Here is a 26,660-nt window from a genome sequence, read left to right on the forward strand (position 1 = left end):
TTGCAGCTTAGAGACCCCTTCTCAGAATCTTATTTCCAATTGACACACACACACACACACACACACACATACACACACACAAAAAAACACACACAGCCACACTTGGGATTAAAGTATGCATATGTGCACGTAAAGAAATTACTCTGAATTCTACTCTTCACCCCATGTTAATAAGCCAGGAGAGGAACGTCTTGGAGACGCAGGCCTGCACTTTTAGGAGCCGAGCGCAGGGCTGAGGAGTGAGCATTCTGCTGGCCGGTCCTGTTCTTTTCCACTCTTCTACCCTGTCTTTGTGAAGAGTAAATGTGATTACAATTTTAAGTAGCGGTTGAATACATTAAATTTATTTCAGGTTAACTGCCTGCTTTTCTTTAAGTCTATAAGCACACATGTTCATTTAAATGTTTCGGTAATATTTAGGAAAAGAGGAGAAAATAGCCTAAAAAAAGAGATTGCTTACAAAGAAAGAGTTGAAAATAGGTAAATCCCTGGCAAAATTGTGACCTATGGCCCTGCCTCCCTGGGCCTGCTGCAACCGCTCCTTGGTGCAATCCCAGCATCCACCTGCTGCCCCAACCCCAGAATTGTCACCTCAGGGCCCACCCTTTTCTGGAGCACCTCTGAAGGTTGACATTTTTCTCATGTAAGAACAGGTACCTGTCTACGTACTTAACTCTGAGTCAGTGGTGTGTTGAACACTCTGGTGGCTACGGAGTAAACATACCCGGCCTTGGGTGTTGCTTTGTCACTTCCTCGCTAGTGTAACTGGGACAAATCACTTCCAAGTCTCTGAATCTCACTTTCTGGTCTTGGAAAGGTGTGCCTTTCTATTCTGTCATGTGGGGCTTTTGGGAAGCATAATCAAAAGAGATAATGCATGTAAAGTACCTTGTTAACTATTTGAATTTTGATAACTTTTTTTCTCGTGAGAAAAGCTTAACCTCGATGAGTAAGTCTAGTGAAGGGGATTTAAAGCACGCGGCAGCTGCATCAGCGTTGGGTAAGTTGTTAATCTTTCTAAGCCTCCGTTTCCTTATTTGTAAATATGACTAGGGTGGATATTCTGTAGAGTGGATAGACGTAAGGAACGGCTGAGATAACGTTTATACTTAGCGCACCCAGTGCTGAGGTTGGTTGGTGATCAGCAATATCTAGGACCGGCAGGGCTGGGAACCCATTTTTCTTTACATGCAAAACTCAACTTCAGATACCAACCCATTTCACCTGAACTGACACCAGGTTAAGAGATGTAGAGTCTTTTGTTTACATAGCAATTGCATAAGCTTGCTGTGGAGCCTCCTATGTAAGAATTTAATAAAATTCATCATTTCCAGAGCTCTGCATAAAATTGGGCTTAGCAAGAGGAGTTCATTCCATAAAAGGAAGTAACCTGTAGTGAAGAGATTTCTGAACAAGGCAGGAGAGCAGGTAGAGAATACCTACATCCAAAAAGCAACCATAGACAGATCTTCTTACTCCATCTATCTCCAACAAACAACGACAATGACATACCACTGGCACACATAGATCTCTGCATTCTTTCAGAGTGCTGAAGAGCTCATGACAGTTAGAATGACAATGAGATTCTGGATCCACAGAGGGGCCAGGGTTTTCAGTACTTACATAGGATAAAGTGGTAACATTTAAAATGCATATCCCTGAAGGGATGAGCCACTAGAAAATTAATTATCCTCTCTTTGCCCCCCTCACAGCCTCTCTACATCATTTACTGTAGCTTTGGTGTCCCACTCCCACCACTAATTTTCTTTCTTGAGCTTTGTCCTCAATTTCTGTTGCTACAATGCAATATCAATAGAAGGAAGAATGACAAACACACACACACACTCACACACAGAAATCCTGAAAATGTTCCACTGATCTAGAGCAGAGAACTAACTTTGGATGTTGTTGGCATTGGAGGGACTGCAGTATGCTGAAAAGACACTACTCTCAAAGTCCTGTGGCCATGGTTCAAGACCCAGCTCTGCTACTTACTCACTGGGGACTCAGCCAGGCTCTTAACCTCCATGAGCTGCAGTTACCTAATTTGTAAATGGAGATAACGGTCACTGCACTACAGCCTCCCAGGGCTTGTTGTGTGAGTCAAAGGTGACAAACACTGTGCCATCTCTGTAAAGTGCTAAATAAATGCCTGGAATTTGTGTTATCCTTTTAGAACAATCTCTTAGCTTGTCACATTGAGGACCCTCTCCCCTCCAGGGACCTTTCCTCCATGACTGTCCTCTCCGAGTCATCTGGACATAGTCTGACTTCCCTGCCACCTGTATCTGCAGGAAGATGCTTTATGATCGTTGTGTTCCTATGCCACTCCAGTAGCAATATCAGTCTGCTTCTGCTCATTGTACAAACATTTGCTGAGTGCCTACTGTGCCTCAGACGGTGTGCTAAGTGCTGAGGTTGGATATACATAAATTATGATTCTTACTGTTATCTACGAATAGTTAACCTCAGAACATTTACCTACTCTCCAGCCAGGAAATTCATGCTGAATCTCAAATATACCCTTTCTGGTGTTAGGTTACCCCTGTTCCCTAGTTCTGCAACATCTGTGTAATGTTTGTGTGTTGTTTATCTCTAGACCTCGTAAGCCCAAAGCTGTTCTTTCCGAGTGGCATAGGATCGTATCTCCCCAATCACTAGCATTTCTCCAAACTAAAAAATGTGGGTGATATCATTTTAATTCTTCCTCTTTCCAGGTATGATGATGAATGCTCTCAGTTTCCTGTGGACAGTGCCTCTCAGGCACCTCTGGATCTTTGCAGGTAGGCCCACGGTCACCCTGGCTGCACTGCTTAGCAGGGATGGGAGTCACTCCTGCCTGCGCTTGTGCCTCCAGCTTCTCCCGCTTTAGCTCCTGCTCTGCGGGGCTGCCAGGCTGATTTTCCCCCCAACTAATCCGACCCCACAGCTGAGCCTCCCCCTTGCTCCGGATTTCCTCCACACTGAGGTGTGCAGCCTAGATCACATTATCACATGCTCACATGGTGCCTGCACTGATCCCCTCAGTGGCTGAGATGTACCTCAGGTATCAGTGACACGATTTTAATGAAGGCAGCTTCTGTTCTCAATGAGAAGGATTTGGAAATTAGTTCCATCAGATATGTGGCAAAGGCTGCCTTCTACAACAGGAAAGGGCAGGCAGGAAAGTTGGTGGCAGAGTGTCTCTCAGGCGCTCCCACGGCAGGAGGGATAAAGCTGAGTCCCGTAGGCGTGCACTCGCTTCTGCTGATGGCATCTGGTTGGCAGAAGGAATGAGATACCCACCTTCTCAAATGGACAGAAGATACATAAACACCTTTTTGTTTTTATAAACAGACAAGTGGCAGCTCGGAAATTTTTCTGTTTTTCTCATTGCAAAATCAATACCCATCAGCAGTTTGAAATTAAAGGCAAGATTAGGCCTCAGTTTTATACACGCCTTATTGTCTTCCAAAAGCTTTCTACTCAGTCAGATAAATTTTCTTTAAGAGGATTAGGAAACTTTCATTATCTTTATCTAACCTGAACTAATACTATGTCTGAAAAATTAATCTATAGACTGGACAAAAGCCGATGGCTGCTGGGAGAAGAACTCTGGGGCTTCTTTCTAATTGAGTAGTGGGGTCTCTACATCCACCCTCTGGTAATTCAACTGTCTTCCAAAGAAAGAGCAAGTCACTGTATCACTAAGCAAGAGGAAATAATTCAGCTTTCTGATCTCCTTCTCTGTGGCCTCTCAGTAAAGTTACAAACCAGCCTGCCAAGGATCCCAAGAGAATGTCCTCCCCAAGAGAAGATCTTCCCAAAGAGAAGCTTCTCCCCAAGAGAACATCATCATCAAGAGAAACTCCTCCCCAAGAGAACATCATCATCAAGAGAAACTCCTCCCCAAGAGAAGATCCTCCCCAAAGGCATGTCATCCCCAAAAGAAGATCTTCCCCAAGAGAAGCACTTCCCCAAGGGAAGCTCCTCCCCAAGAGAAGATCCTCCCCAAGAGAATGTCCTCCCCAAAGGAATGTCATCCCCAAAAGAAGATCTTCCCCAAGAGAAGCACTTCCCCAAGGGAAGCTCCTCCCCAAGAGAAGCTCTTCCCCAAGAGAAGCTCCTCCCCAAAAGAACATCATCCCCAAGAGAAGCTCCTCCCCAAGAGAAGGTCCTCCCCAAGAGAACATCATCTCCAAGAGAAGATCTTCCCCAAGAGAATGTCCTCCCCAAAGGAATGTCATCCCCAAAAGAAGATCTTCCCCAAGAGAAGCTCTTCCCCAAGAGACGCTCCTCCCCAAGAGAAGGTCCTCCCCAAGAGAACATCATCTCCAAGAGAAGATCTTCCCCAAGAGAATGTCCTCCCCAAAGGAATGTCATCCCCAAAAGAAGATCTTCCCCAAGAGAAGCTCTTCCCCAAGAGACGCTCCTCCCCAAGAGAAGGTCCTCCCCAAGAGAACATCATCCCCAAGAGAAGCTCTTCCCCAAGAGAAGCTCCTCCCCAAAAGAATATCCTCCCCTCCCACCCCCACCCATCCTGACTGCCTCTGGACTTCCCAGGCCACCTCAGAGGGCTGGAGCCAGAGAGTAGCTTGGCCTGGAATGCGCAGACTGAGGAGCTGACCTCTGAAATAGATGCCATGCTGTCCTTAGACTTTTTCTGACCTGAAGCTTGGAGGTCCACAGGGAGACCCCACAGGCTGCCACATCCCACCCAAGGGATCACTCAGCATGTGTTATGGAGAGCATCCTTCTCTGTTGCTCAGCCCCCAGCCCATTATGTTGTGCATTGACTTTGATTTGCTTATATCATCTATCTTCGTTCTTGAAAAGGGATAGGCTTGCTCTGTTTGAGTCTGTTTCTCTACAGTGCCTGACAGTTCTTTTTTATTTCAGTGCCACATTTCCTGAATTTGAAAATAACTTTGCTGTCAAGGCCACAGAGGTGCCACTGAGGTGTCACTTCCGATGCCGAGAATGTCAGCTCCTCTGGAACCAAGCCCAGGTGCAGGCAGGTGGGGTAGTGAGAGCTCACAGTCTTTTGTTTTCTACACCCTCAGAAACGTTCAACAGATAGCCCAGCTCATCTCCGATGACTGATCTCACCAAGTGCCTCTGTCGTCCTCTGAGGAGAACTATTAGATGTGACAGTTGTCTTGATCTCCAGATGGCAGGCAGTCTTGTCACTCCAGAGCTGTGGGTGGACGTGTATGGAGAGTGGAAACCCGCAGCGTCTGTAGATGTCTGTCGGATGGCGTGTGTGAACGCCTGAAAGCACGCGAGGAGGGGAGCAGGGCTTGGAGGCTGGGCAGGAGCAAAGCTTCAGGCAGCATGGCAGTGCCAAGGACTGCTGGGGAACAGCAGTGACAGCAGACAGCTCTCTGGCCCCACACATGCCATTACAAATGGCTACAGAGGCAGGCCTGGCTACTTGTGCCAAAAGGAAAGAATGGGCAACCTGAATCATGCAAGTGACTGAAGCATAAATAGACAGCCCCCACACAACCTCTCTCTAGGAAACCAATTGAAATGAGCAACATCGTGGTCCTTTTTTTTTTTTTTTTTTAAATCAGAGATGAGGAATCTATCTTAGCTAAGCAAGGATGCCATACACATTTCACAAACTAAAAAAAAAAAAATTCTGTTGAATCTATGACAGATGGGATCTGATAAAAGGCAGATGCTAAAGACTAAATCACACATAGGGACCCTTTCTGAGAGCTCACTGTGTTTCCTCAAGATATCTGCAAACGAGGCTCTGAAAGAAGTCCACCTGAACCTTTCATTTGGTGGAGGAAGGATACATCAGTGGCTGACGGAACTAATGTGCTTACAACTTCATTCCTGCCGTGAGCCAACACCTGACAGAAATGGCTTTACATGGTGATGATAGCTGGGGTCAAGTTCAAAATAAGTTCATTTGGATTGCTGCCTTGCTTTAAAACGGTTCTCAAATTCTCGGAACTGCTATCTGCATGTGTTTTTAATTCTTAATATTTAATATCTGAGAATCTGACATTTCTTCAGCCCCATTTTTGAGGTGTAATATGAAATTTAAATTAAAAACTATTTTAAAATGCACGTGACACAATTCCTGGGCTATGTCGATTCAAATTTTTAAAGGAGAATGGAAGAAGATGCTAAGTCTTCCTTCCTCCTTCTCCCTTTTTAAAATTGTCTGAATTTATTACTAACATTAACCTGCAGATATCATTCTGACTAATATCCCTCTTGGATCTGGACTTCATTGTCTGGCTATGAGAGAGTGTTTAAAGACAGCAGCAATGCCAGGGAGGACCTGCCTAAACAGCACTCAGAGACCCCTCCAGAGCATGCATGACCAGCAACTGTGCGAAAACAGTCATGTCACGTAGTTTCTCATTGGCATTATTAGTCTTTTATCATGAGATAAGCCTATAAGAGAATTAAAAGGCACTGAGAGTAGTACTGTATTTATCTATGTTTGCTTGTATCTCACTCCAGCTCCAGAGTGCTAAGTAACTTACGAGAGCTCAATACGAGTGCATGTTACACAACGTATTGATGAGAACAGGACTAGAGATAACATTTAGAAACTCTGAGAAGATATTCAGCACTTTGTTAAGTACCCATTCGATGGGAAACATTCCAAGACATATAGTCAAACTCTGGATTCAGTAGAGGAAGATGACTTTTGTGTCTTCGCACACAGGTAGAACAAACACCAACACTGTTCTTCCCCTCCATCACTGACGGGAATGGCAACCCCAGATCCAGTTGGGACTTACCTTGCACTATTAGGTGAACCCGGGATGTTTTGGGATGATTGTCTGTCTGCACAGAGCAGGTGTACGGACCTTCATCATACACATCCACATTTTGGATCATGATGCTGTACTGGGTTGGTGTATTGACCAGGATGATCACACGAGGGTCTATGGACCACTTGTCATTCCCAGCATAGAGGATGGTGCTGCGGTTTAGCCAGGCCACCCGGGTTACCCGGTCATCTATGGTACACCTGCAGTGAGGCAGGGAGTGGTGGAGGGAGGAAGAAGGGAAAGAGAGAGAGTGGAGAGATTATATAATATGGTAAATATGACGTTGCATTTTGAGGAGTAATTGAAACAACAAAACACAGTGCTAAAAGGAAACAATTATTGATGAAACTTCCTGAATATAAACTAAGAGTGACCAGAATCATCTTGAAGAACTGACAATACAAAATCATTTCTATTTGACTTCGAGACATATTATGTATCTCTCCCATCCATTTGCTTTCCCTGTTATTTTTTTCCCCATAGGCTTATATGAAAATTAGTTTATGTTTCTTGAGCACATTTACCACCTTGGGGAAGAAGTGGCCCAGGGGCACATGGGAGAGAGAGTGGATCAGCATTTCAAATAGGTCACAGATAATCCACAAAGCAAATACTTAACTTGTAGTTAATCAAAAATTGAACATATTTACCTCCAGACCTCCCTGGTGTTGATAATCTCCTTACACCCCTAAGCAGCCGAAAGTCTGCAAACTACAATTCATAACATAGGTTGGTAAAATTCACCTTAGAAAGCCAACACTTCTTGAGTAAGTCAAAACTGCATCTTAGGACTTCAGGAGAGGAAAAAGAAAATTATCAGCAGAATCCCTGTTCCTCATACACCCCCTGTCCCATTGGGAGACAGAACAAGGCTATTATCAAAGCAGGGATCTGTGCAACACCTCTCACCTACTCTCCTTAACAATTCAAAGCTATGAACACAAACAAGGCCTGTGTGTCAGTGTGGATGACCTGCAGGCTGTCAGGCCTGATACAGGACTGAAAGTGCTGGACGTCTGCGCATGTGCCCAGGAACTGAGGACGTGGGAATGGAAGCATGAGGAAACAGAATGCTTTCTAAGTGTGGAGGCACACCCATCACTCCATGCTGCACATAGGAATGCACAAGGACAACCACTCTTGCCAATGTCCTGGCAGAGAGAGGAGGGACATGAGTCCAGCACCTGCAGGTGAGGAGAACACGGGGAATAGGCATGGCCTTCCCTCACTGGATCTGACCTAACACTTGGGTGGCAGCAGTGATCCTTCAGGCAGGTCTCAGGAGATGGAAGGACCCCAGAGACACTGGCCACAGTGGAGATGTCAGGACCTGGCCAAGTGACCAGTCTCACCTGGCCTGCATGGCTCAGGGTCTCCAAGCACCAGAACCATGACCCTCTAGAATGGGGAAAGCACCTGATCTAGGGCGGTCCTCTCCCTGGTTGGTAGGAAGAATAAAAGCAATGCCAGCTTCCGGTCACCCAGGCCTTTTTATGAGCTGGCCCATCTGCCCTTTAGCCGCTGAGAAGTTGGGTAGGGAGGGTGTTAGGCACTCTCACAATATTGCAGGAAGACATTGTTCTTTTCTAAATAAGCATGTGAACAATACAAAGTGAATAATGCATGTAAATAACACTAAGATGATACAGGCCCATCTAACCATTCACTCCTCACCAATGCCCAGCACCCAGTGGTGATTTGCTAGCAACTTGTTATATCTCAGTCTACATCTTACTCCTTATACACATGCATGAACTTGTATGAAGCTTGTGCTGATTTGCTTTCACCTGAAATAGAATCATACTGTAACATTCCAATGAAACTATTTTTTTTTATTTGACCACAGGCATCCCTTGCACACCAGCAGTTACAGACCTCAATCTGCATGCTTTCTAGGTAAGCGAGTTTCCAGGGCCCAACTGCATTCACCAGTAGGACCTGATAATCTAGGTACCATCGAATGATTCTTTCCCATCATTATAGAAATGTCATTGGTATAAAGAAAAAATGAAGCCATGTTATCTCCTCCACATCGTGAGGCATCTTGCTTCTTTTCCTGTTGCTTTCTTACTTCCATAGCATTTTTCTATTTCCCTTATGAAGACCTAATGGATCTTAAACGTTAATGGATCCTCTCTGCTCCCCACTTTCAAAGGCTTTTTCTTGGGGAAAAAATATGATAAATTTATTCATTCTCAGTTGCAAATGACTGATAATCGCAAATATGCAACCTTTCCTAAGGATAGGTGAATTTTCATAAAGGAGAAATCCCTGTTTGAAGACCTCCTCCTAAAGAAAGTTCAAATAGTAGAATTCCAAAAATCAGCACACCTGGAATTAGATGCTAAATTGAGACAGAGTGAAGGGCGTGATGTTCCAGTCGCTTCTAGTTGTGTGCTCTTCTAGTCACCACACAACCCAAGTGACTAAGTGCAAACAAATATTCTTGCTTTAATTTTGCTTAGTTATGTAACCCCTTGCAAATTTTTAAGTTGCCATAAAAAATTGTAAGCTACAATTGAAAAGGATGATTTTTTTGGCCTTTAGAACATATTCACATTTAAAAATTTTTTTAAGTTACAAAATTCCTGTGTGTGTGTGTGTGTGTGTGTGTGTGTATTTGTTCAGTAGAATTTAAATATCACAGTGATTAATACTCCTGATTATCTGCTTTCAAAATTCAGGAACTAACTCTTTTTCTAAAAGTCATAACATGTGCATTGTTCCTTTTTAAACTGGAACTTGTTTTTCCACTATATATCTTCTGCAGAAAAATGTATTTTATGCTTGAAGGTCTTTTATTGATCACCTACCATATTTATTTGCAACCAAGAATATACAGAGATTGAAATTTAAATTTATTTTATGTCCTATGACCATAAAACTTTAAGCAATAATATATTTCTTAAATGAATGATCATTACAAATATAAAATTGATAGGACATAAATATAGAGCACATTTCGTTAAGCAATAATTAAACATGAAAAAGCAAACTTACTAGAAATATAGCTTTTAATAAGAGGGATAGGCCCCTTTTTTTAAATGCCATAGATAAATATCACTCACTGCTAGAATGAGATGGAGTTCAGGATCAATTCTATTCCTACTTTTGCTTTTAGAGAAACCTTGTTCACATAAGAAGATGGAAATGAAAATTGTGCATAGCAATGCCAACTCAATTATTTGAATGCTTTCCAAGATATATGCCAAAAATCACATAGTAATATAGCTTCAAAGATAACTTTAATGATCTCGCAGCTGACAAATCAATTAATTCCTCTTTCAATTTATTTTAATGCAATGAATTGGAAAATACCTGACTCGCAAAGGGGTTTATAACATGGCATCAAATTCCAAATTCATTCAATTTCTCAGTATCTGGAAAGTATATGATACCATTTTACCAGGCCTTAACAGATGACTGCAAAAAGATGTTATTCTTTTACTGGAAGTGTCTTGTTTAACCCAATACACTCAGAAATGTTGGGAAAATACAAATACTGTTTATTTTAATATGCTAAATCACCGAGCCCTCTGTTAGGACATGTCTCATCTCCAAGTTCTAATTCTAAATGGAGAATGCACTAGCTTTGCCATGAATCTGTTCCTGATGCAATCAGGTGCCATTGCCTTTAGTGCCCTGCTTTGCTTCTGTGGGAGTCTCCTTCAAGACTGATACCCTGCTCCATGACAGTCGGCTGATGGAGGTGACAAAACCAAAGAAGTTTATCTCCTGGATGAAGTGTGAAGTGGGAGCTGTCAGAAGGGAGACACAGAATTACACTGCAACCTCAGGCGCTTACTCAAGCAGATCAACTTTAGGGAATTTGAGATCTTTGAAGTGCATTTCCTGAGTCCTATCATTGTCCTTGTATAGGACTACCCACTTCAGGTTGAGGGTGCATAGAACCAGTGCAAGTGGCCACAGGCTTGAGTAAGGGTGGACTTTGAAAAAGGGCAATCCAAAACTACTCTGTGGGCCAGAACACACTGTCATTGCCCTAGCCACACAGCCCTTGGAAAGCCTGTGTGTCCCTTGGGTAATCCTCTCCCTGGTGAGTGGCCATGATCCGGTGTATTTGCTCTTGGACCTGGGCCTCCTTATAGGCCTGGAGTAGAAACAGAAAAGAGTAACTGAGTAAAAGCCATCTCTCTAAATGGGCAAAGATGGTTCAGAAGTTTGTATGGTTCTCAGAACCTAACAACAGAGAAACTGAGGGAAACAATGAAATCAGTTGAGGAAAGTTATTTTCCTCATGATGTTGTTCTGCTTCAAAAGAAAATGTAGTTTCATGGCTTCATGATTTCTTCCGTCACCATAGGACTCTTCCACAGTCCCCTGAACAGCAGGAAAGAGAACTCAGGGAAGGACTTAAAAAGTTGGCTTGAGTGCTCTTCTAAACTCAGGCTCCTTCCCTGCTGTCTGTGGCCATGTCCTGGACTCTCATTAACAAGAAGCCCAGAGGGGAACACTTTTGATGTTAAATAAGGGGGAGCCAAGAGGCAAGTTGAGGAAGGTTAGTGACACCTTTCTGATCTCTTGGAAATTATTTCAGATATTTAAAATTCTTACATTCCAAGCTAACCCTACCTACTGATCCTTGATAAAACAGAACTCATTACAACTACATCACAAGTAACCTCTAAAATTATATATTGCTTGTACTGCACCAGGCATAGTTGTAAGAACTTTCAGTATATCAAATCATTCTATCCTAATAACTACCCTTTGAGATGTGTTCTATTAATATTATATCCACATTTTACAGATGAGGAACCCAAGGCACAGATAAGAAAAAAGGAAAGCTATCTGGAAGACACTTGTACACATTCTTAACCTCTAGCCATGTGTGAGGAAAGAAGGTATAAATGATGGTCTGGAAGAGCAAAGAAATGCCTGACAGACATCAGAAGGCAGTGATGTTTCTGAATATGTACCATGGGGTTAAGATTCAGGGTTGTTTTGTTTTGTTTTCAGAGGAAGAGGTGCACTTAGGGAAATCCATGCCTTAAAGCAGTGGTTTTCAACCTTTTCTGTGCATCAAAAACAGATTGCTGAAGCCAGCCCCCAAAGAGCTTTTGGTTCATGGGGCTGGAGGGACCAAGAATGTGCATTTTCAACAAGTTCCCAGTGGATGTTGATACTGTGGCTCTGGGGACTCCTCCTGGAGAACCACTCACTGCCTTAAAGAAACCAGGCAGGTGACAGGTTGGAATTTTAATCAAAATAATCACTGAAAATTAAAATCGATTGGCTTTAACTTTTTTGTGTTCTTTACTTTTGTTTTTATATTTTGTCTTTGAAAATGCAAAAAAAAAAAAAAAAAAGTGCCACGATTCATTCAACAGATATCGAGTGAGTGCCTAAGGTGCATGAGATAACTTCCTAGGAGCTGAGAACACAGTAGGAACAGGCCGACAAAGTTCCTGCCCCATGAAACTACACCTAGTGAGAGACAAATAAAGTATGTATGTCTAGATATATTTGTTTCAGAAAGATACCTGGATAAAATAAAAGAAGGTAAGGAATGGAGAGTGTATCATGGGAACTGTGAATATATTTGGAACAGAATTCTCAAGAAATGCCCTTCCATGGCCTCATGCCAGATGTTGAATGGTTGAATGTTTATAACTCTAAAGTTGGGTGCGATAAGATGCATGTCCAAAAATTATGTCTAACTTTACAATGAAATTCTCATCTCACATACAGGCACAGATAGCTGCAGGGACATTTAAGTGATCTGGGTAGTTGGAGAACAAGTCTGTTAAACCAGCCTCACAAATGGTGTCCTCATATATTGAGGACTTTGTATGTGTTCAAATAATTGATAATTGATATTTTGATAAACTGAGAGTTAACTAGAAAATGCCTTTACGTTTCCTCCTTTGTTACGGTAATAATACCTAAAACAGGGTGCATACCTTTGTGTTTTAATTAGTAGACAATGGCAAATGTAGTTAAATCTCTAATTCAGACTCCATTTTCTTTGTAATATACGGATAATACCAAAGATCCTAGACTCTTCATAGAGCTTACATCACTGAATTTAATTATTTATACTCTCATGTGTTAAACTATGAATGTCACATAGATAGTAACCATATTCAGTAACACCAGCACCTCCTCTACCCAGGAGCTAGTAGGTCATCAATACATACTTATAGTGATAAAAGGTGTAAGACAATGTTTTTCAAATGGGCATCAAAAGAACCCACATAAGGAGACATATATGTGGGGACATATATGTGTCTTTCTGCAGGATAACTGAATCTATATCTTTATCTGTATCTACATAGACACACATAGAGTCCATGGGCTCTTTATGTATATTTTTCAATTTAGTGTTTTCATTTCTATTGTAATTGGGAGATGTATAATATAAACCTACGCTAGATGTGGTATGACAACAATTAAATTTAAATGTTCAAATTTGCATCTGTGTTCACCACACTGGCACATTGAGAAGTCCTTGCATCATATCAGGCTGATGACAAAAATACAGAGGTGACTGGCTTTGTCAGTGACGTCTTCCTACCAGCAAAAGCTGAATGATGTGGGCTCCACTGTGGTTCCCAAGCGCTAGAATGAGCCACTGTGGAAGGAGAACTTCGTTATCACAGGACGCGCATGGAACCCAGAAGGGCAGGCCCCAGAAGGGCAGGCCTTACAGCAGTCAGTGCCATATCCACATTGCAACTTGGGATTTAATGTTGTTGTTTTTTTTGTTTTTGTTTTTCAGACGGAGTCTCACTCTGTCGCCCAGGCTTGAGTGCAGTGACGCCATCTCGGCTCACTGCAAGCTCCGCCTCCTGAGTTCAGGCCATTCTCCTGCCTCAGCTTCTCGAGTAGCTGGGATTACAGGCGCCCACCACCACGCCCGGCTAATTTTTTGTATTTTTAGTAGAGACGAGGTTTTACTGTGTTAGCCAGGATGGTCTCGATCTCCTGACCTCATGATCCGCCCGCCTCGGCCTCCCAAAGTGGATTTAATTTTAATAAAACATCATCTGTTCCATTAAGTTAATGTTCCAAGTTTAAATTTTAGTGGCTATATATGTGCATAACTTATAATTTCAGAAGTTACAGTCATATCAGAGTGTAAGCTTAAGGCATTTATACCTAGTTTTATGATTGCACATATATAAAGTTTTTTTTAATAATTACCACTGGAAATCCATGAAAATCTTGTCTCTCTTCCCACCCTTGACCCCTGCTTTTAAAGTGGTCTTCTGTAGAGTACTCAATTTAAGAAATGCTGGGTGGAATTTTAAAGCCCGAAATGCATTTCTCTGAATTTACTTTTTTAATACATTCCCCCATATTATCTTGTAACTTTTTGGTTTTCCTTTTATCATTTGCCTTTTTCATAAATTGAGAGTTAATTGAATTTTTGCTAAGAAAAACCTGACTATATATCCAAATATATTAATAATGCCAGTCCAAAAACTGGGAGGAAGACCTTGCTTTAATAAACTCATAAACCAGTGATAAATAATGTTTTAAGGGAAAGAACAGGCAAGCCAAAATGAAATATTTTTAGATCAACTCCCAAGGTATTCTAAATTGCAAAAGCTGTTCTCCCAGGAGGCTTCAACTACTCATTTATTTCCTGAGTTACAAATACAGCCCACTTCAGAGCATCAACAAGGACCCTAAATTATGTAAGGGAAAACTTTATGATTCAGATAGTTGGAAATGCAACGAGAGTAATCACTCTGCTAGAGCTAATATTTGCTGATAAGGTATTGGTTGAGAATGTATCTGAAAGCCTCTGCAGAAAAATGGTGAGGGATAAGAGCTACTTAAGGAGAGTACAGCACAAAAATATTTCAGTAGTGCAACGGGTTGACTTTGAAGTCTGACATAACATGACATCTGCCGCTCGCTGGAAAATTGGAAGACAGTGCCACACTAACACCAGCTGGAGGGGAGATGTCACATTAATACATAGGAAGGGTGCATGCCCACGTGTGTGTGCATGTGTATGTGTGCGTGGAGCGGGAAGGGAGGTTATGCAGAGAAAACACACTAATGCCTTCAACGTGAGGGCCTGCAACATGAGGACATAGAGTAGTGGAAGCACAACCAAGGGAGTTTGCGGGCTTTCCTGAAAACGGCATCACCTGAGGCAGAAAATCAGCCACTGGATGATAATGTGCTGCACTTTCAGCCATGTCTGGTGATAGATGAGTCCACCAGAAATTGCTCATTGTGTCCTGACGCAAGCAAGGGGAATCTCTGGTCCCCACAAGCACAGTGAGGGCTCTACCTGAATGCAGAGAGCAATTTCTCACACCACGCAAGTGAGGCAACTGTGCTGACGGCAGCTCAGAACAGAGCATCTGATGCCGGGAAGGAAAATGAAAGGAGTGATTTATATGGAAAGATGGCTCCACAAAGAGGCAGAAATTGCTTACAACTACAGAAGAGGGGTTAAACTGCTTGGCTGTGGGAGGAGAGAGGAGGAGAATTCCTATCTTGGTAAAAGAAGTAAAGTGTAGGATAGTGAAACACAATTATAAAAAGTAAGGGTGGGCAGAAAGGCCAGAGAAAGCTCTCTGAACAAAATAATGAATGATTGAGCTGGTTTCTTCCCAGGCTCCAAGTCACTCTATAAATCCACAGGGTATGTTGAGGAGATCACATTATTAGTTTCCCAAGAAGAGGTAGGCAAGGTTGAAATAAAAATAACAACAAAAAACATCTGAAAAGGCAATACCTGCTTTCAAGGTCCTTATGATCTCAGACAAATGATAGAACACAAAAATATTACAAAGGCACCCTATCACATTCATGGATACAATAAAAAGTATACATCTGTCCATTTGTTTAACAAATATTTAGTAAGCACCTGCTAAGGACCAGACACTGTGTCAGGCCCTATAAATAGAACATTTAGGAGACATGCCCCACCTCTACCTTCATGAAGCTCGCAGATTTGAGGTAGCAATATGCAATAAACAAAGTCACAGAACACTGATACTCGAGTACAAGCTGAATTCGGATGGTGTCTTAGTCCATTTCCATTACCATAAGGCTGGTAATTTATAAAGAAAAGAGGTTTACGTGGCTCACGGCTCTGCAGGCTGTAGAGGAGGCATGGTGCCACCATCTGCTTCTGGTGGGGGCCTCAGGAAGCTTCCAATCATAGCAGAAGGGAAAGGGGAGTTGGTATCACATGGCAAGAGAGGGAGCAAGAAAGATGGAGAGGAGATGCCAGGCTCTTAAACAACCAGCTCTCTTGTGAACTAACAGAGCCAGAAATCATTCCTTACTCATTACAGCCAGGAGGGCACCAAATCATTCATGAGGAATCCACCCCCATGACCTAAACACCCCCCACCAAGCCCCACTCCAATCTTGGGGTTCACATTTCTAGATGAGGTTTGGAGAGAACACACATCCACACCATATCAGATGGTCGTGTAGGGGTGGCATGGGCAAGCCCTTACTCACACATGTAGTCTAGAGACTAGGCCACTCTGAAGAAGTAACATAATTGTTAGATTAACAGACACATATCTAAAGCTGATAGCTCAGAAGAAAAACTAGGTACAAGTATTGGGTACTGATAGAATCTTAGACAGAAGGCAGGGCAGCCATGCGGGGTCTGGGATTGAGGTTGACTCAGGTAAGGAATGGAGTGGAAGCCAGAGTAGTCCAAGCAAGATAGACAAGGACATGGTTGTGTTCCACAGGGCTGCGGAGGTGGACATCTCTATGGTAAAATGTCTGCATAGGTTTAAGTATAGGCATGTCTTTTATGAGAATAGGCTGGACTTCTTTTGGAGAATAGATTGTAGCAGGGCCAGAGGCAGAAAGAATAGTGAAGGGACCATTGCATCCCTATAGATGTGAAATTACAGTCACATGATGAAAGGGTCTGCAGCTTGAGGAAGAGCTTGAGGGAGCTAGAGTGAAGGAAGGAGTCATCAGAGAATCAGGCATGAGATGTTGATGAAAAGTTTGCAGCCAACACTTTAACGAACTTTGATGGCAAAGTGGAGTGGGGAAAAGACACAGAGGTAGAGGCAATTAGGTTCTTCAAAGGGTTTTTGTTTTGCTTTTTTGTTGTTGCTTATTTGTTTTAAGAGTAGGAACACTTGGGAACTAATTAATTCATTTTGCAAATATTTACTGAATACCTATTGGGTGCTGGGATGTTTCTAACTTTTGTTAGCCCGCATATCACCTGTTCATCTTAATTCACTAAATCCGAGTGGGGACCATAGTCTGCATTTCCAACAAGCCCACATGCTGAGGACTTAATGAACTTTGAGTAGCCTGATTTTAGGCAGTAGAAACAAAACTGCATGAGACAAGGACCAGGCCTTCTTACATTGCAGTATGTAAATATACATACTAATGAGAATGATCTTATCAATGGGAGCAAGTGCTAATGCAGGAGAAACGGGATAACTGTCTGAGAAAAGTTACAGGGAAAGTGAGAAAACATTAGATATAAAGTATATGAAGGAAAGATGCTCTATCTGCTCTATAAGAGAAGAAAAAATAAGAGAAACCTGGGTGGCTTGTGGATTCAGCTATGGAAAAGCCAGGAGGCAATCTTTTCTCCAAAGTGGAAGACCAAGTTATCAGTTGAAGGTAAATGGGAGAACAGAAGAAAGGGGATGAAGGACGCAAAAAAGTGAAATAACTATCGCAGAAAAGGACATCAAAATTACTAGGGAACTATAGTGGGACTTATAGGCTGTGTTGAGGTCCCATTTGTAGTTGGTGGTCAAGAATTTGTAGTGACAATATTCTGCTAGCTTTGAGAATATTCTCCAGCAACGCCTAGCTTCAGGCATAGAGAATGTAGATGATGGGTTTATCCCATGTTGGAGTACGCCAAGTGAGCAACAGGGAGGAAGGCAAGGATTACAGGAATTACAAAATATTGAATAAGAATAGTGAAGATAGGAGGGGCTGACGCATACAGAGAATGTGGTAGGCTCAATGCATTAGAAGTCTTAATAAAGTCCTTGAGCCAATCAGCTGGAATGAAAGAAATTATACACGATGAAAAGTTGAAATAAGTGTTAAATGAGCAATAGTCACCCTTGTCAACGATGGGGATGTGAACTAACTTAGAGGCAAGTTGGGTCTTCTAGGTTCGTATTGACAATATCAAGAATGATGATGAGAGCTGAGAGTTCTTTATGAGCTTCTGCGAAATGTATAAATCGAGCATTGTAGAGATAATATTAATATATTGTGGTGTTCAGGAGAAGGCCTGTCATTGGACAGATGTGGGCTCTGCCACTTACTAACAAAGAGCACTAAGATAAGCATTTTGTTTAACCTCTCAGAATCTTCATTTGTGTATCTGTGAAGTGGGATGAACATATTTTCCTCACGGCATTACACAGTGCTATTATGAGGACTGAAGAAAGTGATGCATGTTGAGAATAGGAATTATACTTGGTAAATAGTGCCTGCTCTATTACTAAGAGCTCTGTTGCCTCATCTGGACAAATATAATTCAAGCTCTATGATCTGAGAGTGCATGTGAGTTTAACCAAGTGATACTGAATCTATTCGCATATCCTTTTCCAAGCAGTTCTGATGCTTTCTCCTTCTGTATCTCCAAATCTATAAAAAACGGATATTGATGTGGTATTAATCAGAAATAACATGAAATTTACATTTTTAGCATTACTAGCTAATCCATCTAGGGCTGTTCCAGTCTACCTATGGATTCTCGTACTTCTAGTAACATTTTCTGTTTTTTCAAAAATGTCTTACTCTCCAGAAGTGTTCTATACTCAACCTACGTAGAATTCTGCAGTGGGATTTCATTTCCCTCTGAGGTTTATTTTCTCAGCTATAGCCACTGAGACAACTTTAACTTTTTATTTTGATCAGGCCTTTTTCACAGTGTGTTGACACAGTGGTTGATGGGCTGGTTTCTAGATTGATGTCCTGTGGTTGGTGAAATGCTGTATTTCTAAAAATACATAATTGGGAGATCAATCAACACAATTGTGCACACCTGAAACAGAATTCAGTTGGCCCACAGGCCCCAATAGCTTAGGCACTAATGTCCTTTTCTTGGACAGCTTCAGTGTATAAACAGGACACTGCTCAGTCTAGGAGAACCATTCTCAAGCAGATTGAGGCATTCCTGAAGTCAGATGCCAACCATGTGTCAGCGCTGAAGGAGATAAGGGACGTGGAGTGATGGGAATCAGATCACAGGTGAATGGGTTAAGGAGCTTCAGAGAAACACATCCAGTTCCCTAAGGAGACACTCACTGCACAGATACTGCCAGGCACCATGGAAAAGGGAAAATTATTCTAAGGGTCTTACTCCCAACCCAAGGTGACACCATTAGCTAGTGAAGCAGTTTTTTGGAGTCAGTAATGGGGCTGCATCTTAGGAAAGATGAGTAACCACAGATTTTAGCAAATGGTATCTCCACAGAAAAATGCACTGAGCAAGCTGCTCGGGTATTGTCATCTCTTCTTTTAGAGTCACAGTCTGGCTTTAGGACACCTTTATGTCCACATTCTTCCATCATGACTCACTTAAATGGTGGTGCTACAGTACAAGGCAAAGCCATTTCTGAAGCAATGAGCTTTTGGGTATAGAAGAAAAGTGTCTTTTAAGGCAAGAATGATAAAAAGTCTCTTCTTTCCCAATATCCAGCCCCATTTTCCTTCTTTCCCAATATCCAGCCCCTCTGGTCATCAGCAATGATTTGGAATTCCACATAAAGTTGTACAAGGCAATGAAGGTATAGCACTCACACCTCCCTGCTTGTTATATACAGCCTTTTAGGGAGCTGCCCGCTGACTAGTCAGGGATGCCTTAAGAAGCCACCCAGAACAATTCTTGTTATTTATTTGTCATCTGGCTCTGACTCTGCCCTCCCTTCCTCCACATCCTGAACAGCTTTAAAATTCAGCCTCCCAATTTTTTCATTATACTTGGCAAAGAAGTGAGCAAGATGAAATTAAAATGTTTCCCAAGCACACACCATTTTAATTCCATTCAATAGATTATCCTGACATATTTACTCACGACCATGTCTGTCTCAGTATCATCCACGGAAAAGTATAAATTAAAATTTTAAATTAAAAGCAGAGAGTCTGGGGAGCTTGATATCTTTTTGAAGAATGGCGCAAGTCAGCCACAGGCTCCCGCACAAGTATCGTGGGAGCAAAGACTTCGGCAGTGCAGAAATTACAGCCCACAGATTTCCCTACAAATACCTTCCTACATATAATGTACGGGATCACAGAATCCCAAAGACGGGCAAGACCACAAAGGCCATTCTTCTTTCTCCAGAACTGTGCATAAACAAACCTCCTCCCCTTTTTGGTTCAAATGAAACTCACCCAGAACTGCTAAAGGACTGATTTATTTATGAAACCAAAAAATATACTGAAAATTGATTTGCTTTTATTCTGTCCATAAAATTTCTGTGTAGCATATGGGGTAAGATAATAAATATTTTAATAAGAAGTATATAAGTTCCAGTCACAGGTCTATAATTTACTAAACTCCTGATCCTCTGTGAATATCAGTTTTCTCATTTGGAAATAGTATTTGTAAAAAAAACAACAACTATAGATTGTAGTGAATATCCAAAGAAACTATTTTTTTAGCGCTGTTGCCACAGTTCTGGAGCATAGCGAATAGCCAATAAATGTTTGCTATTATATTTACATAATTACTTACTACTAAAGAGTAATGATACCCCTCATGTTATAATGATCTTAACTTTTCCTAGTGTTCATCTCTCCGTCTACACATACATCAGTTTTACAGTTTGGAAAATTCAGTAGGACATCCATCTCTTCCTATCACAACCCATAGACTGTGCTGCCTCAAGTTTAGAAAACAGAAATTGTGTGTGTTCAGGTGACTGTGGCTTAATGGCCAACTGGTAGGCCAGTAACTTTCCTTGATTCATCCTGTGCCATCCTGAACAGATTACACATCTGAACAAAACCTTATTTGAGTTTTTAAAAATAAAACTCTCATGAAACAGACAGATGGGCAGAGACAGATGGCGGAGAAGGGATGGGAGGTGAAGTCTTCACCGTTCCTACAGCATTGCTCCTGTAGAATGTCAACTCTGCCTGTTTAAAAATATATGCTATATATTTTTAATAAGCCAATCATCTTTTCCAGAATAGTGGCTTATTTTATACAGATTATGCGTACTGTCTCTCTTAAAAAATAAAATAGAAGGCAGGCAAAACTCTTTCCCTGGGCCACGAAAAGCCCAGAGAGATATTCCCTGCAGGCAATAAAGCCACAGGGTTAACTTGCAAATGTTTCCAGTTCAGGCCCCAAGAGTTGCTGCTTTTAATTTGTGTCACCTAGAAATCAGCACCACCAGATTGCTAATATGGGAGGAAGAGGGTATTCTTAGCTGCTGGGACTCTATGAATTGCTCTGAGGCAACCAAAATAACAGGGAGTCTGAGGGTTTAAGGCATGAGTAACCTGAATTTCTCCAGCCTTCTCCATTTTACTCATATGTATGAAACAGCACTCAACATGTGGGCAAAACACTAAGAAAGACTGAGCTTGTGGGACTCTCTGTAGAGGAGGATCCTTCCATAGAAACTTGTAAGGGTTTAAGAAACTCTGGCATGAAAACCCAAATTTTCATTATAAGTAGGGAAAGTCGAGTTTCCTTATCATGGATGTTAAATAAATAAGTTGAGAAAGAAAGAGAAGGAGAGAGAAAAGGAAGAAAAAAAAAGAAAAAAAAAGAACACGAGAAGAAATAAATCTTTAGAAATGCATATGTAGAAAATGTATAATTTACTCTGTACTTTACAGCCAATACACCACCTTAATTGTGTTCTACTCAAGTGACTATTGAAATTATTATGCACTTCCTCAGCACACTGACTACAGATTCCTGTTATTCTGTAATGATTCTTTTGTAACACTTCCCTATTTGGCACTCAACAGATCTGCTGTCTGTGCTCTTATAACTTGACCTCACATTGCCCTTGCCATCAGTCCACCCTGGGTCTCTCATTCTCCTTTTCCTGCTCACACCTAGACTAGCACAAGTCCTACTTAGGCCACAGGTACAAAGAGAAGGGTCCCCTTCTACTCAAATTAACTATGGGAAAGCAAAGCACAGCCTGGTTAAGCCCTCGGGGATTCCAGCAGAGTGGAGAATTACTCCTGTCTCAGTTCATTATAATGAATAATAAAGAAATACTTACATGCGCTTTTTAGTAAATTACTCGTCTTGTGCACTGAAGAATCAGGGCGGTAATACGTAAGGGAAACAACTAGTGCATTTGGGGTCCTAAAGTACACAATCTAAAGCATTATCAAAGACCATCTCCCACCTTCATTAAGCACTGAAGTAGTTGTGGATCTTGGAAAGAAGAGGCTTAAATCAAACACTTCCATCTCCCTCCTTGTTCTCTGTGTGTGGCTCCCTGTAAAGCTGATGCTATTTAAAACATATTTGTTATTTTAGCGTAGCTCCAAGTCTCTTGAAGCAACCGGAAAATCTCAGCAGGACCACCACTTTGCTGTCTGCAGCCATCATCAGGAGGTAATTAAGAGAGCGAGAATTGTTTCCAAACCAATAAAGCTCTTTCACGACCCTCTATTATCCCCATATTCACCCAGCCCCAACCCCTCTCTATTAACAGGAGATCCATTGATTCCTGTAGGAGACAACATATTTAGCTTGGCTCTTCACTGCTTCCTACTTGATTTCATTGTACTGTCATTTGTTCATGCTTAGGGGCCAACATATTGAGATGTTTTGAAAACCATCACTGATTGTTGTAATATCACTTTCATTCCAGGGTAAATGAACATGAGGAATGAAATATTTTGGGGCTTCAGATTTTGCTTCTCTAAGAAATAAGAGACTTTGCTCTTCTTAGGCCTTCATTTGTCAAGCTTAAAAAAAAATCCTAACACCATTTGACCTGTTGATACTTCTAAGTCATCAATGCATATTAGCAATAAGGTTAATGCTACACACCTTATTTGGTACAGTTTGCACAAGATGCTTGCCCCAAATGAGGTCTGGCACCATTCAATGATGAGTGGTATCGTCCTTCCTGACACAGCACAGTTAATGTCCACTCATGACTTGGTCTTGTCCTTAGAACGCATGGGTGAAGATCAGAGGTGACGTTCATGAGCAAAACCAAACCAAACATAAAATGCATGATGATGATGATGATGATCGTGATGATGGTGCAAACAGAGAAAAATAGATCACAGAGAGATGGAAGTGGGTGGGCCATTGGGGCATCAGACATGAGGAAAGTGTCTCTATGACTGTCCTCAAAACGCAAAGGAGAAACCAAGTGAGAGGACTATTTTCAGGAGTGAGAATCAAGAAGCTAAGCAATTGTTTTCGATGCTGTCACTGATGACCAAGAGACAGTATTGAGCTCATCAACTGCACCCAGGTTGATTAGCTGTATTTATGCTCTGATAGGGTTGGGGCAGGGTTGGGAGGTAGAAAAAAGCCCTATTTTGAAAGGGGTCATTGGCTCCTCAGAGTTTGAGGAGAAAGCACTTTCTGTTTTGGTCATTGAGTATTGGAAACTACACTTCTGACAGGAAGAAACACGTATCTGTAACCATTTAGAACTCCACAGGGAGAATTTTTCCACCCATTTTTTCTCACCTTATGATGACTTGTCAAAACAGCAATCATAAATTTTCCCAGAAGCAGAATTGGGGCCAAAAACTGAATAGCAACTAGACAGCATGAATCCAAAGGGTAGTGGTCTCTGCCACTCCGTGAAGCTCCACCCTATCCCATCCCTTCCTTCCCTTTTCTCTCCTAACCCACTATTAGCAATTTACCCTGAGGCCTTCCTACTTCTGTACTACCCTGGTTCTACCTTTTTCCAATTGACCAGTACTGTGAAAATGTATATTGAAAGCATATAGGCGGTGTATGGTTGAAGAGGCTCTTTGAAGTGTTTAGATAAAGCAGACAAGCTCTGACAAAGCTAGCTAATAAACCAGGCCAGGAGGTTTTGCCTTGAAGGCGGCTAATCAAGAACAAAGCAAACATACACTAACATTCTCCTCTAGGCACTGCGTTCACCTCAGAAGAAATTTTACTATAAATCCAGAAAAGAAAACTCAGCATCACAGCAGAGCAGTCGAAGCAGACAGAACTAGAGAGGCTTGCAGCTTTGCTGTGGGTGGAAGGGGCATCCAGGGAAAGGAAATCCAAAGCCTCTGAAACAGGAAGCATTTAAATCTGCAGGAAGCTGAGCCAAGCTCAACAGATGGCAGGAGAGGAAACCTGGCCTCACCATGGAAGGCTGAACTTTTTGGCAGGGTGAACAGCCCCAGTGAATAATCAGATTTATTTTGTGTTGTATTTTTTAAGTGGAAAGTTCGACTTGATCTCTTGACAAAAGAAAATGTCACCCAAAGTCTATGTGTACACTCCAAGAAACCCAAGGTGGGGTGGCACTTGTCTTATAAAATTAAATTAATTCAAAGACAACTTTTGGTGACTTTGAGGGTGGTGATAATGGCTGCTTTTTAATTAAAGTTTATTAAATTCTTAAGATCATAATACTTCTGAGTACAATTTTTCACATTATATAAGTGATTCAGGAAGCTTATGAAAAGGAGTATATTAAACCAACACAGAGCTCACTCTAAGGTGGAACAGGTAGGGTATTTGAAAGACCTTCTCATTGCTGAGTTGCAATATCCCTCTCTAAGGCACATCCACTGGTTCTAGTTCTTCCTTGTAGCAGAAATAAATCCAGTGCTGCTTCTTCATGGCAGTCCTTCATGAAGATGAAGAAAACTATATTATCCACTGTAAGTTATGTCATTTTGTGAATAAGTTTTCCACTTACCGTTTTTAAATCAGCTACTATTCATATGTTCCTTGTTCACATGAGTAAATTTCCCTGTGTCATTAAATAGAATATCCTACAGAAAGACAGGCCATCTAGACAGGTGAGTCACATTAGGAAGCAACTAGAAGGTGCAATTCAGTGGTTCGGATTTTGCCATGCCTAGAAGTATGACAGCCCATATATATGTATGTGTGTGTGTGTGTGTGTGTGTGTGTGTATATATATATAACTTTATATATATATATATAACTTTATATATATATATCTTTCATTGTGAATTTAAATAAAAACAAACTTATCTGCATATATAAAAGATTTCACTTTTATTTACAAAAATCTTGGAGACACAACCCCTCACACACAATGACACAATGTATAGCTCTTAATTACACCCTCGCCTCCCCTTTCTTATCCAGGAACACAAACATTTCTATTCAAAATTGTATTTAAGCTTGCAATATGCACAATTAGGTAAGAAGTGATATAAAAGGCACCCAGTTTGGAAAGAAACAATTAAAAATATGTCTCTGCAAATGAAATATCTTACACATAGAAAATCATAAGGATTCCACCAAAATAAAAAAAATGCAAATAGAATGAATAAACAAATTCAGCAAGGTTGCAGAACACAAGATCAATATATAAAAATTAACTGTGTTTCTATACATTAGCAATGAAAAATCTGAAAATGAAGTTAAGAAATCAATTTCATTTACAATACAATCAAAATGAATAAAATATTTTAAACTACTTTTTACAAAAGAATTACAAAGCTTATGCTCTAAAAACAAAAGTGTTGAAATAAATTTGAAAAACCTAAGTATTAATAAATGGAAAATGGCCAATGCCCATGAATTGGACAATCTAATATTGTGAAGATGGTCATATTTCCCAAACTGTTCTACAGAGTCGATGCAGTCTTTATCAACATTTCAGCTGGCTTCTTTGCAGAAATTGACCAGCTGATTATAAAATTTACATAGAAATCCAAGGGACTCAGAACAGCCACACAATCTTGTAAAAGGAGAAAAAAGTTGGAGGAATCACAGTTTCCAATGTTAAAGCTTACTAAAAAGCTACAGCAATTAAGTCAGTGTAGCACTGGCATAAAGATAAACATATAGATCAATGGAATAGAATTGAGAATTCAGAAATAAACTCTCACATTTAGAGTTGGTTGATTTTTGACAATAGTGCCAAGGCCATTGAATAGGGGAAATAATAGTATTTTAAAGAAATGGTGCTGGGACAGCTGGATGTCCACACACAATTGAATACAGCTGGAACTCTGTTTCATATCAAATACAAAAAATAACTCAATATGTATCAAAACCCTAAAGGTAAAAGTTACAACTCTCTTTGAAGAAAACATAGACATAGTCTTTGGGACTGGATTAAGCAATGGTTTCTTATATATAACACCTAAAGTATAAGCAACAAATAAAAGGTTAATAAATTGGATTTCATAAAAATTAACAACTTTTGTATTTCAAGGAGCACCAGTGAGAAAGTAAAAAAAAAAAAATCTATAGAATGAGATAAAATATTTGCAAATTATATATCTGATAAGCGACTTGTTTCTTGAATATATAACTTAACACTTACAACTCAAGAACAACAAAAAATCCAGACAACCCAATTTAAAACAAAATTATCTGAATAGATATTTCTCAAAGATATATAAATGGCCAATAAGCACATGGAAATAAGCTAATATTATTAATCATTAGTGATACATAAATCAAAGCCATAATAAAATGCCATTTTAGGCCCACTAGAGCAGCTATAATAAGAAAAAAAGAAAGAAAACAGACAAGAAAAAAAAGAAAGAAAGAGAAAAAAGAAAATAACTAGGGAGCAAGGCAAGGATGTCTCTTTGTACCATTACTTTTCAACACTGTACTAAACAGCCTGGCAAATGCATTAAGACAAGAAAAAAAGCAAACTGATTAAGAAGAAAGAAACCAAACTGTCTTTGTTCACATATCACATTTGATATAATCATCTATGTAGAAAATATGAAATAAAT

General features: G+C 40.9%; 1 protein-coding gene across 6 annotated transcripts in view; it reads right to left on the reverse strand.

The window, feature by feature from the left end:
• OPCML (opioid binding protein/cell adhesion molecule like) overlaps window positions 1–26,660 on the reverse strand; it is a 1,134,040-nt gene that overhangs the window by 235,593 nt on the left and 871,787 nt on the right. For all 6 annotated transcript variants that reach the window (XM_019037341.3, XM_019037340.3, XM_004052457.4 and 3 more), the window contains one exon: window positions 6,750–6,982. In XM_019037341.3, coding sequence (XP_018892886.2) covers window positions 6,750–6,982 — 233 coding nt within the window. The remainder of the gene's footprint in view (window positions 1–6,749; window positions 6,983–26,660) is intronic.

This window comes from Gorilla gorilla, chromosome 9 (genome assembly GCF_029281585.2).
Source record: "Gorilla gorilla gorilla isolate KB3781 chromosome 9, NHGRI_mGorGor1-v2.1_pri, whole genome shotgun sequence".
In the NCBI taxonomy this organism is placed as follows: domain Eukaryota; kingdom Metazoa; phylum Chordata; class Mammalia; order Primates; family Hominidae; genus Gorilla; species Gorilla gorilla.